We start from the raw sequence: 15,718 nt of genomic DNA, 5'->3' as shown, positions 1-15,718 counted from the left end.
AACCCCAACAAATCCAGTAGTTTTTAGCTCCTTGCATGGAGTTCACATTTGTCTTGGTTTGGGCTCTTCTTTTTCCAGCGTTATCTCCCCCTTCCAACTTTGTCCACCTCTTTGTTTCAGTTAAGTACTCTCAAGTATCCAACACTTGGTCTCCTTGGTAACTTATGGGGAAAAAGTTCTTTAGAGAAAGAAGGAACAAACCTAACCCCCAATAACATTTTTCCCCAAAGAAAATGAGTCCATTGGTTTTAAGTTAATAAGGCATCCATTTCAGTCATCTTTCCTCACTAGCTGTAAAGCAGGGTATATTTGCTTCAGTTCAGCTCTGCACTAATACATTTCATGATCAGTTCAACTCATGCAATCTGGGCTGAGACCCCAAAGTGCCTGCAACCATTCCTGAAGAGAGCCACTAATCTATCCTGTCTGGCATACAGCCACGCTGCTCAAAATATTTTTTATATGCAACACATTTTATTCTCTAAATAATGCATATAGACTGACTGAAACAACAGAGAAGAAAAGAACAAACCTGGTTTCTCAGACTGACAAGCTACACATTTGCTGTCTTCTGCCTTATTTTGAAGAAGGCACACTGAACAGTTCCAAGAGCCTTTTGGCTGTTTAAATTTGTCACCAAACCCCAGAGTGACTGTTGTGCCAGTGCTGCTGGAGGTGGATGTCACTGTCACCAAGTTGTCTGTGACCACTGGCATTGTCAGAGCAGGCATCACTCCTGTTCCAGGCTTTGGTGTCTCACATGCTATACATTTTGTAGCTTCAGGCTTGTTCTGGACCAGACAGGTATCACAATCCCACGTGTTGGGTGCCGGTTTAAATTTGTCTTCAAAGCCCAGTGTCCCTGCCGCAGGAACTGCTGTCTTGGAGGAGACACACGGACTCACACTGACCGTCTGCTTCGTACTCTCGACAGTGGACACTTTAGCAGCTTCACACGTTACACATTTGCCATCTGTGGTTTTGTTCTGCAGACACGGGTCGTGTGTGTCAGACTGCCAAAATGAGGATGCTTGTTTAGAGGTGTCTTTACCTGCAGAAAAACTACTTATTGCAGGCCTTGTGTAGACCACTGTGCTTGTAACAGGCTGTGCAGATGAACAGGAGGGTGATTTCCCAGACATAAAGCCTAGTTTAAAAAAAAAAAAGAAAAAGGAGAGGTCTTACTAATGAAGCTGTACCCTGGCTGCATGGAAGTTACTTACAATAGTAGACAGCACAAATTTAAACCAAGCGTCAGTGGTTACAACTACACCTTCCAACTAACTGCAAGAGGAAGTCCATGGAAATCTTATCTAAAGGGATGAAATTTCATATGCGGAGCTGGGACACAACAACACTTATTTAAAGCCTGATTAACTCTTCAGTTCCAAGAAACTCTTAAATACAAATCTCATTTGTATCTGCCACTAGTATAAACAAACAGCACTGAAAGCTGACGATCTGTCATAGACTGGAAATAATCCAATTTCATTTTAAGACACCATGCCCAATCGAATCAAGTTTCTAAAGCTATTTCTGCCATAGTAGATGACTCACATTTACTTAGTAGCTGTGCAGCAATTGGTTCTTGGAGAAGCAATCCACACAGTATTCCCCCACAAATACTGAGTAATAATTAAGCAATAAAAATCAAGACAAACACACAATTTTTTTTCTACACACTTTGTTCAAAATGGACTGGGCACAGGCCAACTCTTTATTCAAAGGTGCTAACTTTCCAGAAAACAAGAACCACTATGGAATATATATGGAAACACTAACGAAAATGCTACAGCAACACATCTTAAATATCAGCCCAGTTTAACTGTAAAGCTAAAATAACAGTTTCTCTTTTATTGTTTTGTTACTGTGGCTTTGGGGTTATTTTTATTATATTAGAAGTGAAATCTTCAAACAGTGTGGATTTAGAACCTGATTCTGCTAAACTGATAAAGAAAACTAATGCCACTTCACCCACAGGTGTTTCCTTAAACAAAACACACAGTGTATTTTCTCTCACTTAGCTCTTTCCAATATAAATAGGCACTACCTTCTTAAGCTGTACACAGATTTCATAATAAGAAGTCCTGCCATATTTCAAGGCTTATGAGAAAGATCAAGTTCAATTAAGTCCTTTTTCCTACAACAAAAAACATCATCTACACAAACACCCTTGACTCAACAGTTGAAAACAATTGCAATGACTTGAAAACCAATTTTTTAAAGCGAGACAGCCCACTGCTACTTAAAATCTACATCTAAACCCACAATAACTGTCAACATTTAAGGCCAAAAGACATGCAGCTTCTGAAACACCTTTAGGAATGAAGTTATCTTTACCACTCTTGATTTCTGGAGATGGTGACTGTGGGAGAGGAATGTTTGTGAAGCATATTACAGACATTTCCTTTCCAATTACATACATTTTATTTATTTAAACAAAACACCGATTCTTTGACTAATTCTTTTCATACTTAAGTTTGAATTACAACCTAACATGTAAAGGAGAAGGGATGCATCTGGTTTGAAGCTGCAGTTTTCCCAGCAGCAATGAAAGCCTCTTTTAACAGAAGGGGGCATCAAGCCTAACAGATGTAGCATTTAAGTCTGTATTTACTGCTGACACTGCCGTAACTGTGACAAATTGTCTGGTTTGTTTTTTTTTTTTTGTTGTTGTTGCCGTTGTGCTGGGCTTTTTAAAAATCAATGCAGCTATATGCAAAAGTGTACTCTCTGCAAAATATTTTTTAAAAGAGTTCATTATCTCACCAGGGCTTTTTAGGATGTCTAACACACTTCCTTGCTTTAAGAACTTAGCAGGTTTGCAGAACCCATCATACTCTTCTTCCTCTTCCTTCTTATTGCTGGTGCTGTTTACAGTGGCACTACCTTTAAAGATAAAACAAAACCCACCTTTTACAAAGAAATCCACTTAGAATATATTGATGTTTGCTAGAAACAAGAATTTTCATGTTTCATTCTTCTTAAATAAGAATCTTCAAAATTCGACCTTATCTACAACAGTTTATAGTTACAATTGGACTAAAAGCAGACAGCAGACCTGTCACGGAAAACACAATTTGCCTGGAATCTGAAGCTTAGAAATTACACACTTAGCTATTTAACATACAAAAAAAAAAAAAAAAAAAAAAAAAAAAAAAAAAAAAAAGAGAACTAGCACTCTATGTTTGAAATGCTAACATTTTTGTTACCTGGACTAAGAATGGATGTCACTGGTGTATCAGTGGATCCAGAAAGTTCTGATGACTTCACGACAGGAACGCTAAATGTAAACTTCATCTGCTATGAAAAAGAGACGGTTTTCTTAGATTCTAAGAAATTTTAATCAAGTTTCACACACAAATAATAATCTGAAATCTAATCTTCAAACTTTTGGTGCATGATGGGTGAAAAATTACAAGTCAGAAATCTCTAGATTTGTTTCCCCCCCTTACCAGGGCAAATTCTGCTTTATTGTTCCACAATATTCTACTAAAGCCTTGAGAAAATGTTGGGATTTATTTTACTTACAGACAATGGAGGTAGGACTTCCACCTCGGTAGATTTCACAATTGGAGATGAAAACACAAATGTAGGACTGCCAACATTACTTGCTGATTGTACCTGTATTTTCAAAAGAATGAAGGTTTGTATCTAAAAGAGAAGCATCCAGGTGAAACAACAGCAGTTACCTGAATTTACTATCTAACAGACATTCTGCAGTGAAGTTGAAGATGTTTGCTATTTCTGATCCACAGCTAAGAGTTGTAAGAAAAAGCTTGCAAGTGACTGCGTAAGATGGAGAGAAGCCATATCAAAATACGTCTTCCTCCCCACCCCTCAATCTGAATACAACCCTGTTTAATTCAACGGGTTATACTCAGGTTGGTTAGTTTCATGAGCACCACAGAAAAAGTTAACATTCAGCAAGATTCAGCAAGGAGGATGTATACTCACCCTGAAAAAGTATTCAGAGTATACAGCAAAGATTTACCTTGTTCATCACTGCTTTTGAAACAATGCTGGGTGATGAGGACTCTGCATTACTGGCAGGGAAACTGAAGTTGAATGTCGGCAGCGATGCAGAACTGATGGGCAGAGGTACTTCAGGTAGCTCTTCTTGCTCCATCTCCTAGGTGCAAATTTTAATTTTTATTAGTTTAATTTTTTTCTTTGAAGAAGCCGTAAAACCTAATTTTTCACTTTCTTTAGCGAAGTTTTATATTTTAATCTTTCTCTTTCTTTAAAAATTTGTAAATTTTAGTTTTTCTTTTTCCTAAGACCTACTACCTTCCTACCCTGTCCCCCCACTAGTTTCTCAACAAAGTTAAATGTAACAGAGAGATCTGTAGACAAAGCAGGTTTTCAAAAGGAATCCTAACCTCCCACATAAGTCTGCCACATAATTTTTATTTATGGCAGGCCTCTTTCCATGCGATACTACATCCATCACCCGACCAGTAAGAATACTGAAAGCAAGCTCAAAATTGTTACCTGAGCAGATAAGAGAGGGGCACAGGTAAGATTTATTTTTGGTTTTGTCCTTTACTTAATAAAGATCTGGAAAGACATAACCATTCTAGTATTCTATGATTCCTTTATCTTTTTAATTAAGAGCACAACTTCATGGCAAGTAAGAAAGTGTTCCTCTTGCAAAATTAGACAGGACAGCTGACAAAGTCTCTGAAGTCACCTGAACTCCGAAAAAAAAATATTTTAAGAAGGATGCGTGCTCCTCTGTGTACCAAAACCCTCAAACCAAACCAAAGCACAGAAAGTCAAAAATGAGACCCTGATGAGCAACACAGAGGATCAGACTCTGGTAAATCTAGTCAGTATCAAGAAGCAAATTTAAAATTCAGAAATTAGTGCACCTTAAAAACTTCTGCTCTTACCCTTGTATTTTAAACCCTTTGACAACCAAGACTAGATTGGTTAGGGTTTAAATGGGAATAGCCACTCTATTCACAATTTGGACAGTAGAACCAATGTCTACTCAGAAGTGACTAAGCAGAAGGGCACATTTAATACAGATATTTAATGTACCCCACAGATTACGTATTTCAAGGATCTAATCTGAAAAGTCAATCACACCTTGATATTGAGACCATTTCTGTTATAGAAACCTTCTCCAGTATTTACTACTTCTTTATTTTGCATCAGCCAGAAGGCCAAGTTAACCTCTTTAGATTTAAGATCCAGTAGTAGGCAGCTTATGTAACACACAGGCAGGAAGATAATCCTCGGGACAGTAATGACTATCATTGCATTAAATAGAGTTTTCCCATTAAAACAAGAAAAAAAAAAACCTTCACAATGAGTTTGAGTAAGTGCCAAAACTGTGAATGATCATTAGCAGACATGCAAAACACTCTTTTCTGCTTCAGGCTCTCAGCTTATACCTTTCTACATGACATACATATAAAATGTATATTTTTATATACTTGGCACTTCATTCCTTTCTAAAAACTCTACAAACCTCTACCAAATTTATTAATTCAACAACTAATAAGAAACTTTATGAAGAATATCCAAGATAATACAATGGAAGATTTTAAAAATATAAAACTGAAGCTGAAGTACTTATACAGATAACTTAACTGGAGCCTGCCCTGAAAGCCACAGCAGAACACCCACAAAACTGATGGCATTACTGTAAATTACTATGAGGCAATGAAGCTACTTATTTCAGTAATCACAATGAGGTCAATTAACCTGAGAGACCCTTACGAGTTGTTGTTTTTGTCCAGGTCTTGATGCACAGTATCGCTCCCTTTCCCTTCTCATCTTGCCACAGGCACTATCCATCCTTCCTCCTGAAGACAGACCGTTGGATGCAGGGGTGTCGAGTTTGGGGTAGCTCAAATTGCTGGCGCAGAATAAAAATACATAAGGTTGAGGAAGGGGATCAAAAAGAAAGCAAAAAAAAAAAAAGGAGAAAAACTACCAACTTCATCAAATAATTGTTTCAAGCTATTTTAGCCACTATTAATCCTAGAACTGTCACCTGCCAATTAGAATCAGAAAAAAACATCCTGCAAGTTCCTAATTGCCTAAATAGCTGGTGTTTTAAACAGCAAAAGCTGAATAAGAGCAGCAGTGAGAATAACATAGATAAAAAACAGTCACAACATCCATAAAGGAATGATGACTAAGCCAGAAGACCTGAAATAGAACTGATTTAGATTGTAATTTTCTAATGTTTGCTTTTAATAGTCCAGACAGTGGAAATTTTGACTGCCAGTCCTCTGATTCTGTGATGAGCATGTATCTCTGAAGGGATATAAAGAATAACTAAAAATATATGGGCAGGGGGCGGGCGTGATTGTGTGCGCACACAGGAAATGCTGCCAACAGCTCTTATGGAATTGAGAGGCTTAAACTTGTGTGGCAAGAAAATATGACAGAAGCCTCATAAGCAGCTCTGGCTTTCCTGAGGCCATCAGCAGAAGCAGTAGAGGTGTTTGGGTGTGCCAACATTCCAGAAGTCTTTTCAGACATGAATACAGATCCCTTTTGTAAGGCATACAAAGGCATTTCTCTGTTCATTACAAAAGCCTAGAGCCAAACCAGAAAGACTCCCTAATCCAAGTGGGAAGGGGGAAGAAAAAAATAAAAAAAAAAAAAGATGAAAAACCTCAAAACACATCAACGTGCACCCCCTACGCACATACAGACAAACCCCACCCCCAACAACAACAACAAACCAAACCAAAGCCATGCCACATCCCAAAATAGAAGGGAACTAAGGAACAGTAACAACAAAAAGCAGTATGGCATTACAATTAAGTATCCCTGAAAGAAACTACAATATCAAGCTTATCATACAGCCAATCAGTCACTACAAAAGTACACTGGATGACACTGGAAGATACCAGGTCAAGTTTCTGGAGGACTGAGGAAAAGAATTGGTCTAAACCTCTCAGATAGTAGCAAACATCTGCGCAGCACGGTAACCACTGAGAGGAAGCCAGATCCTTAAAGCCATATGCTCAAACTTTTCCCTAATCCGAAGTGACAATCACTTTGAATTACGAAACAAAATCTCATGTCAAAACAAATCTTTATTGAAACAATTATAGTGTGTCTATGATTGCCCATATTCCTCTTTTCCGTTAACACCTGTCAGCTTCTAAGGGGTAAAGACAGTTCTGTCTTCAAGCAAGTCAGTCCAACCTACAATTCTGATGCTGGTTTAAAAACTAACCAGCCTTTGTTAGGCTGAACACAGATGTACCAAAGTGCTGCAGGTTAGCTGCATGAAAAGACTCTGGCTCTTACTAGTTTTGGATTCCTACTCCATAATACAACCATCAACAGAGACTGGCTTTATAAAAGAGTTAAAATAAAAGGACCATCTAGTCTTAAGTCAAAAGTAGAACTCAGCAGTGAAACTTGTGAAACAAATGAAAAGCAGTATCAGTTTCCTGGATCTCCCTTCTACATGGAGAAAGGAGTTGCACCAAAGAAAACTTAGAACAGTTTGAAAACCCACAATTAAAACCTAACATCTGTCTGCACCCCTGCCAAAACCAAAGATGGTTCCTGTCAAACTGTTAGACTGTAAAACAAAAGGTTGGCTTTGGGGTTTTTTTGCAAGCCAAAGAATACCCAAGGCAATGTAAGAATTGCTTGGAACATGAACACAGAGCCAACACATTAGCAGATTCTCTAATACTGTTCTCTGAAAGGTCTGAATCCTCAAAAAAATGTCATCTTCGGAGCACACAGTACCTTAATTCAAGCACTACCCAAAAGATTAGTTAGTTCCCCAGAAGGGAGAGTCATCAATATTATGTCAAGTCATTCTATGCTGACCAAGCAGCACAATGCAAGACAATCTCCTCAAGAAGAAATATAATTATTAAGTCTCCTGGAATTATTTTTTTTTTCAGAGACAAGCTGGCATTTGTCTTCAGATGACTGTGAAGAGCTTCTGTTTTTCACGCAAACTCACAGAGGCAAGTGCCTTTGTCATGTAAGAAACATCAGTAAACAATCTTCCTCTAGCTTTTTGTATAAACAAACAAACAAACAAGAAAAAAAAACAAGAAGAAAACTAAAACTTGAATTTACTCCTGAACTGTAAGACATTTCACATTATAAAGAATTTTTCAGAAAGAAACTCCTGTGCAACAAAACTTTCAGACTCCAAGCAATTATTTAATTACCTGAAACTAAGAACTATTCCCCTAATGCACACCAAGATGTACGAATAGTTAAACTCTCTCATAATACAGTTTTTTTCACTTTTTCTATTCCTTTTTACTGAGAACTGCTCCTGTCCTCCCAAAAGAAGGCAATCATGCAGACTGTACTGACAAAGGAGGGGGCTTTCTTCTTTTAAGTGTTTTAAATTAATAGATTTGTCATACCTTTCAGATGATTTTACAGGCTTTTCTGCAGGAAAACTCTCCTCCATCATATCCTGCAAAATAAGTTTTATTTATTTCAAGATTTATATGACTATATTAATAAACAAAACACAAAGAAAAGACAACCAAACACACATTTTGTGCTGTTCTGTTTTTTATTTATACCACTAAATATACCTAATCTGCTTAAGCTTGTTCCCTAACCACTCTGACTATCCACTAAATCTCCAGCCCATATATTTAATACCTGGTCATTTTTACATTCAGAATGATAGTGGAACCATGGGTGACTTTTCCAAAAGAGATACCAGTATTGTTTTAAAGAAAGTTTATCAGGGACTCCATCCACACTGAAGTGATCAGAATGGATAATTAGGAATGTGGTATGAACTGGTAATTGCAAGAAATCTCACTTGGAGCCTGCAGTTCACCTGAAACATTTTATACACAACATCAGCACGTTCCATCAACTTTCTGAACAGCAGCATATGTAAAAGCAATTTGTGTTTCTGTTTTTTAATATTCTTTCACTGTGAAAACCATGGCCCAACAGCACACCACCACATTGTGAAAATAAGCACCAGCCACTTAGTGTGCCAAAGATACAATTATATTCATAAAACCTCTCAGTACCTCTTTCACAAAGGTCCCCACTGTCTTTTCTTAATGCTTACCTCAAGTATACTATTGGTGCTCTTGCAAGAAAGAGACTTAGACCGGTTAGACACATTCCAACCTTGCAAAAAGCAGGCAAATTAGAACATGAAAATTTACTTACTTGATGGTCTGTATCTACCCTTTGGTGAATTTTTCTGGAATTAGTAGCTGATTTCAGAGATGGTTTAAAATACGTAATCCGACCCCCAGTCAGGGAGATTGGCTTTGGTGTCACAAGTTTCTGGACAGGTGGATGTTGCGAATCCATCTTTGAAAGGGAAGCAGCAATCAATTTATCCTTGCACCCACCCAACTTAGCACAGCATTTACTGATGATAAAAGTTACAGAACTATAAGCCTCCCACCAGCCTCAGTACCCACTGAAAACTATGTGGAAGTGTTGAAAACATTTGGTTTGCAGAAGGTAATCACCAGAAAATTGGTTATAAAATCCAAAAAGCTACAGGAAAAGTCAAAGTCTGACTGAATCCTGTGTCAAAATCTGGCAGTTACTTCACAGACAAAATAAACGATATTCCTATAAGCAAAATAACTCATGTTTCAATAGCATGCTCCCATCCCTTCCTCTTCTCTGCCCTCATTGTGATTTTTATTTTTTAACTGATTTAATCCATTAATTTAATACTGAAATGGTTAACCAGTGTTAAACCAGGTTCTGGGTTTCTTTTTTTTCCTACATTTTCTTCCTCTGAAGTTACACTTAAAAAAAAAATAAACTGTGAAATACTTTTAAAGAAGTCTCATTGATGTATGTGCCAATGTTTTAGATTTGTATTTGATGCTCCTAAGAGTACTGGTCTGACTTTCCTTGTCAAAGCTTTTTTACAGACAATGGCTAATTATTAAACAGAAAGCACCGTATATTCTGCAAAACTGCCTTAACTGAATAGAGAAAGAAGGAAGACCCCAAAGTCCCCATGATATATCAAATCATCTGTCGCCTTGGTGATATGAGTGAGACTTAGGATGCGTCTACTATTGAAATCAGTATCAACAGATGGTTGTGTCCCAACCCAGGTGCATAGCTGCATAACCTTCACATGGGCCCACTTCTTCTAGAGCTTGTCCTGGTCCTACTGGATGGCATCCCTCAGATGTGTCAACTGCACCGCTCAGTTTGGTGTCACCTGCAAACCTGCTGAGCACTCAGTCCCATGATCTCAATGATGAAGATGTGGCATTTGAATTTGTTAAATTTCATCACACTGATGATCTCTCTGCCAAGGACCCTTGTCCCTCAAGAGAGTCAACATCACCTCCCTGTTTCACATCATCAGCAAACCTGCTAATGGGGAATTCAATTCATGCCTCCAGATCATGGAGAGATATTCTGAACAGCACTGGCCCTAGAACTGATCCTGAGGAACACTGCTGGTGACCCATCACCAGCCAGATGTAGCCAAATTCACTGCAATTTTGCATCCTGCTCATCCCGGAGCTGGACAATTTGCTCAGATGGATACAACAGGGACAGCCCCAAAAGCCTCACGAAAACCCAGGAAACTACATCTTCCACTTTATCTTCACATGCCAGGCAGATGACATTATTGTAAAAGGATATCAAACTAGTGAAACAGGTATGTACAACAAGGAAAAAAATTAACCCAGTTACATGTTCAATACACTAAGAGTTATTCTATCTGGTATAGATCATCAAAATAAGAAAAATCCCACAAAAAGGGGAAAAAAAAAAAAAAAAAAGACCTGTAAAACTTTTGCCTGCATATCCAAGCGTCCTGTCAACCATTTGTTTGCTTTAGCAGGAAAACACACAACCTTCTTCCGGGCACATACAATCCTGTCCTCTCTTTTCATCAAGAGCTACCCTTTCTCCCTGCCAAATTTTATGAATTCTAACATTATGAGTAGACAATTTCCCTATTTTTACCCAGTGACAGCTGTGTGCAACATTCACTTTCTGACCAATGTCAGGGTCTAAGCTGCAAATCTGGTTGATCTTTTTAAATGCCTCACCACAGGTGTGGTTCTGCATTTTAATGCAGAATCCATATCAGCTCTGTTTTCAATTACTGGGATAATATTTACGAGGTGGTTAAAAACTTACATGCTCTACTTTGCAATTTATCAGATGGCCAAAGACAGTACAGGAAATTTGAGATGTTTACAAACTCCAAAGTGACTGCAGAATTAATTATATTCCTAACCAGGCCACTAGCATAGAAAACTTTCTAAAACATTCTGTCCACTTCCTCATGATTAAAAGTTTGCACTATAGAAAAAACATTTTTGTTCCTTGGATTGTCTGAGCTAAAAGTGATCTTTTGTGGTTTCACAATTTAATAAATTTAATACTCCAACTTTTTTTAAACAAAACCAAAGAAATAATGATTTACCACAGCAACAATTCAGTGCTACTTCCAAACAGGAATTTAGGAGCATAAATTTTCAGAAGTAACAAAATATAACAATTGTCCAATTTTCTCCTTGCCTTGAGTAGTAATAAAAAATGTAATTTTTTTTTCTTAAAATAAACATAGAAATCTGCACAAGATCTGAACAATCAATCAATATTTTTCTATTTCTGGTTATTTCTGCAAGAGAAAGCTTTCTGAAACAAGAACGCTATCATGCAACTTAACCCCAAGTTGCAGGCCAAGATAAAACCACTCTGTGCGTTCTAGAGAAGCTGTTCTTGACATATCAGCACACCATCACAAAAAGATAATAATTCTCCACCTAAGTAATCTTCACAGTCCTTCATCTAGTGTGGATAGAAAAGCCATTTTAACAATTTCCACACAGCCAAGGCAGCTATAACTTACATAAGGCTATATTAACTTGAACTCATGTGCGTGCTTTCATTGAGGTTTGTGACATTACTTCTAAGAGCTGTAAAGCAGAGAAAGTTACCTATCTCATCTTAACATGTTACTGGTTCTTACCTGGTTTTGTCTGGACTGGAAGCTAGTCACATTCAGCACACTCCTGTCCAAAGGCTAACAGGAGAAAAAAGGGCCAAAATATTAGAGGATATTCTTTTCCCTACAAGAGGGTTCCATCCAACAAAAACATGGGAGGTTTGTGATTAACTTACAGAAGACAGCGGACTAGAAACAGCAGATGGAATCCTTTTAGCATCCTGTTGAAAAAACAGGTGCAACAAATTAAAGCAGACATGACATTAAGTAACATTCATCCTATACAGGCACATTGACTATGTTTTCCAAATACAAGGAATAAAACATGAAAAGGAGTGCCACTTACCGCCAAAGGGCTTGACATCTTCTCCAATGTCTGCAAGATGCGCCGCGCTGTGGAACTTGTCACACCATAGGATTGCACGTTCGCTTGTTTAGCTTTCATCTGTCTCTTTATTGGCGGCTGAAAAATTAGCATTGCCAATGTTACCATGTTGGATTCTGAGTTACACACGTGAACATTTTATGCCCTAGGGCTACACTGGTGATACAACCAACACTCTCATAATGACAGAGAAAAATGTGCTCACTGAACATTCAAGGCATGAAGAAGAAAAATATTACACTAGAAGAAAACTTTACAATTGTTTAAGTGGGACCCTGCATATCTTGCACATGGGTTAAGGCAACAAAAGAAATCCTGAAATGTAAAAGGTCATAAAATGAAGATGGTTAGGCCTGTAGGGTCTCTGAAGCAGGGATTAGGAAAACAGAACTGAAGCAAAGGCTTGTGCTGCAGAAAGAACTTCCAGTAGCAAAACAGATCTTGGAGTTTCGTGATGGCGTAAGCACAGCATCTTAAAACCAGAGTATACAATCATCATCACTCATTTCTAGTTCTACTTCTCTCATTTCCTCCCTTCCCCCAAGACTGCAGCTGACTGCAGATCTTTTCACTGTTTAGAAAGATAAAGATCTGATTTGAACATAATGCACTGAAAGAGTGAATGCTGTACCACGTGACTGAATGTGATTAAAAAACTTCAGTGTGACCATTTTTTTTTAAACTATGTTATATCTCTCATGTAACCACATCCCACACGACTAGGACTACCTGAAGACAGGAAGCAGATCAAACAACACATAGAACACGCAAGTGAGACTGGCTGTAAGCAGCAACAAACAAGCTTTTTGCTCTCCTTTAAAAGCCTAATATTTGCTTCCTCTTTTCAACATAATCCCCAATTTTTGAAAAAAAGAAAAATAGTTGACCAAAGAGGACTTTTAGCTTACAGAAATTTTAAATGTTCAGAAGTTTCACATAACACCAAGTCAGGAAAACCTGTAAGGTTCAAGATTTCCCTAAATCAGGAAATTGGAGGTCCCCTAGTTCCATGGTAGAACAGACTGCCAAAATAGGTCCAGCAACCTTATTTTCAGTTCCTTAAAGTTCCTTTTGACTTTTTAGTTTTTTAACAAAGGGCATTTTCATTTAAACAAAATAGAACTAAATCAGATTTTACTGACTTGCTTTTAGATTCAACTCTAGCTACTGAGAGCAGTGAGGATTTTTAATTTGCTCATTTTAGACACAAAGAACACTTGGGGACAAGCAGCTCTTCTCAAGAGCCTTTTGAATGACAGTAAAATAGACAGCACCTTATTGTTTATCTTGGTATAGCATGTACGACTGCATGCCTCCCTCTAAGTAACAGAAGTGCAAAGGATGAGCAAATTTCCCTTTTGTATACTACTACATTAAAAAATGCACAATCTGTTCATAGTTTGAGCACTTGTGTAAGATCTACAGGCAAGTATCAGGGAGGTAACTTTTGGTGCTATTAACAAAGTTTTCAAAGTTATGCCATCATTGTAATTATTTACATGTTATTTTACCATAATATAGGCAGAGGCAGACCATGGCAGAAAATGGAAATTTTTGGAAGACATAACAGAGGAAACCCCAAGGACAAGAAACTGCCCAGCAACTCAGATGCTACTGTCATTCTCCTGCTTTATAATAAGCATTTCTACATAAAGTGTTACACAGAAACTTAAACAAGAATTGTAGGCTGAATGGGCAAGAGAGGAACTGCTGCCACATTTTTCAAGTTAAGTTCTTGGCTCACAGCTTTTTTTGGCTGAGGTCTCCCTTCTGTATTTCAATTACATTTTCCCCCACGCTGCACTTGTGTTCTCATACCTGGTAAGCAGAAATCTGCACTTTTGTCTGCCTCGCTGCAGCAGCTGCACCACCATAAGAGGTCTTTCCAGGGTAAAATGGAGAATCCCCAAGCTGTCTTGTCTTAAAGACAGAAGTGTTTCCAAGTGACTACAGAAAGGTATTATGGTAAGTGATTAGTAAAACAGCTACACATTCAACTAGACTAAAATTAATACTGTGCAGTACTTACAGGAGAGGGAGATCCAAAAGCAGATAAATTGAATGCAGGTTTTTTAGAGCTAGATGCCGGATGCTGTGAGAGGGAATGAGATCTTTCAGCCTCTGGGGACCAGAGCAGTGGTGCTGAAGTATTTTTTGAAACTGTGATATCTGCCAAAATGAGAAACGCTGTATGTAAATGCCTCGTGTACATAAAGAAATTTAGTATTAAACATCACACAAACTCCGGAGTTCTCTACAAAAACATCTCACAAAATGAAAAGGTCCCATAACACTAATTTCTCTGGCACTCTAACCTTCACAGCTCTTCAAACAGGTTAATTTCACATATGGTTCAAAACCCAAGTACCAACTCTGACCTAAAATCTGTTCACAGAACTGCGAATATATGACCTTTCAGTAATCTCTTAAAAGCATCCACAAGTTAATAGCACATTTCCAATATAACACAATTTTGGTTTTTCTTCAAAATAAAGGACCTGCATAAACACTGGTGCATCTTTAATGATACAAAGTTTTTCTTATGTTGGTAGAGGGCTGGAAACCAGCAGAGGACAGAAGAGACCAGGTCTTAAACCCAAAAAGATTACCCAAAGGCTGAATTAACAGTTAACTACCTATTTTCTGTATGTTTTATGGAGATGTACCAAAAAGTTTTAGCAAACTCAGATTATATTGCTATGCCCTGGCAACACATAGTCTGAATTGTCAAACTATGGTCTCCAGAGAACTGGCTGAGCATGCCTCCATCTCTATTCATACGGGGGACTAGAAAAACCTGCAAAGTTGCTGTTTGCTTTTTCTCACCGAGACACCACATTCTACATAAATACAACATCTTAGGGTTTTTTTACTTTAGAATGGTGTACTGAATTTGGCAAAAAACAACAAAGTATTGAAAAATGATGCCCTCTACCAAGAACAGGAAAAAAAAAAAAAAGGCAGCCCAAACTTGTTCAATCAGAATAGGTGCTTTATTGACTCCTGGTTAAAAAAATATACGAAAATACTGTTCTGTCAACCGTATTTACTCACATTTAGCCAGCTCATATTCTGAGTCACTCCTCCTTCTGGGCAATCAACCTAGCTATCAAGCTACACCAAGTCATCTTCATCTCCTATTATCCCCATTCAAGATTTACAGATAATCAAGATAAAATTGTATTCATCAGCACTGACTCTTTAGAATATCAGGGACTCATAAACATATTCCAAGCATGGTTGTATTTAAAAGGTGACAGGATTATATACTTCAAAAATACTAAAAATTAAATTTAATTTTAACATCTAGAGCTGACATTCTCCTACTTTACTTATTAAGGCAATGTGGAATATTAAAGAATACAAAGTACTTCATGTTATCAAACAAATCAAATACAGAA

General features: G+C 37.7%; 1 protein-coding gene across 5 annotated transcripts in view; it reads right to left on the bottom strand.

The window, feature by feature from the left end:
- Positions 1–15,718, bottom strand: part of NUP153 (nucleoporin 153) — a 44,208-nt gene that overhangs the window by 9,422 nt on the left and 19,068 nt on the right. The window contains exons 4-16 of one of the 5 annotated variants that reach the window (XM_066188529.1): positions 14,347–14,486; positions 14,136–14,264; positions 12,279–12,395; positions 12,109–12,153; positions 11,957–12,010; positions 9,154–9,300; positions 8,376–8,428; positions 5,716–5,869; positions 3,995–4,132; positions 3,532–3,624; positions 3,213–3,303; positions 2,770–2,889; positions 533–1,147 (exon numbers count right to left, since the gene is read on the bottom strand). In XM_066188529.1, the coding sequence (XP_066044626.1) occupies positions 533–1,147; positions 2,770–2,889; positions 3,213–3,303; positions 3,532–3,624; positions 3,995–4,132; positions 5,716–5,869; positions 8,376–8,428; positions 9,154–9,300; positions 11,957–12,010; positions 12,109–12,153; positions 12,279–12,395; positions 14,136–14,264; positions 14,347–14,486 (1,896 nt within the window). The remainder of the gene's footprint in view (positions 1–532; positions 1,148–2,769; positions 2,890–3,212; positions 3,304–3,531; positions 3,625–3,994; positions 4,133–5,715; positions 5,870–8,375; positions 8,429–9,153; positions 9,301–11,956; positions 12,011–12,108; positions 12,154–12,278; positions 12,396–14,135; positions 14,265–14,346; positions 14,487–15,718) is intronic. The other 4 variants (XM_066188537.1, XM_066188547.1, XM_066188566.1 and 1 more) reach the window with 4 other exon arrangements.

The sequence above is a fragment of the Chamaea fasciata genome, unplaced genomic scaffold (genome assembly GCF_029207755.1).
Source record: "Chamaea fasciata isolate MVZ Bird 193981 ecotype frontalis unplaced genomic scaffold, bChaFas1.0.hap1 SCAF_1, whole genome shotgun sequence".
In the NCBI taxonomy this organism is placed as follows: domain Eukaryota; kingdom Metazoa; phylum Chordata; class Aves; order Passeriformes; family Sylviidae; genus Chamaea; species Chamaea fasciata.
Note: the sequence above shows the minus strand (reverse complement) of the source record. Positions and strands in the feature narration are given on the sequence as shown.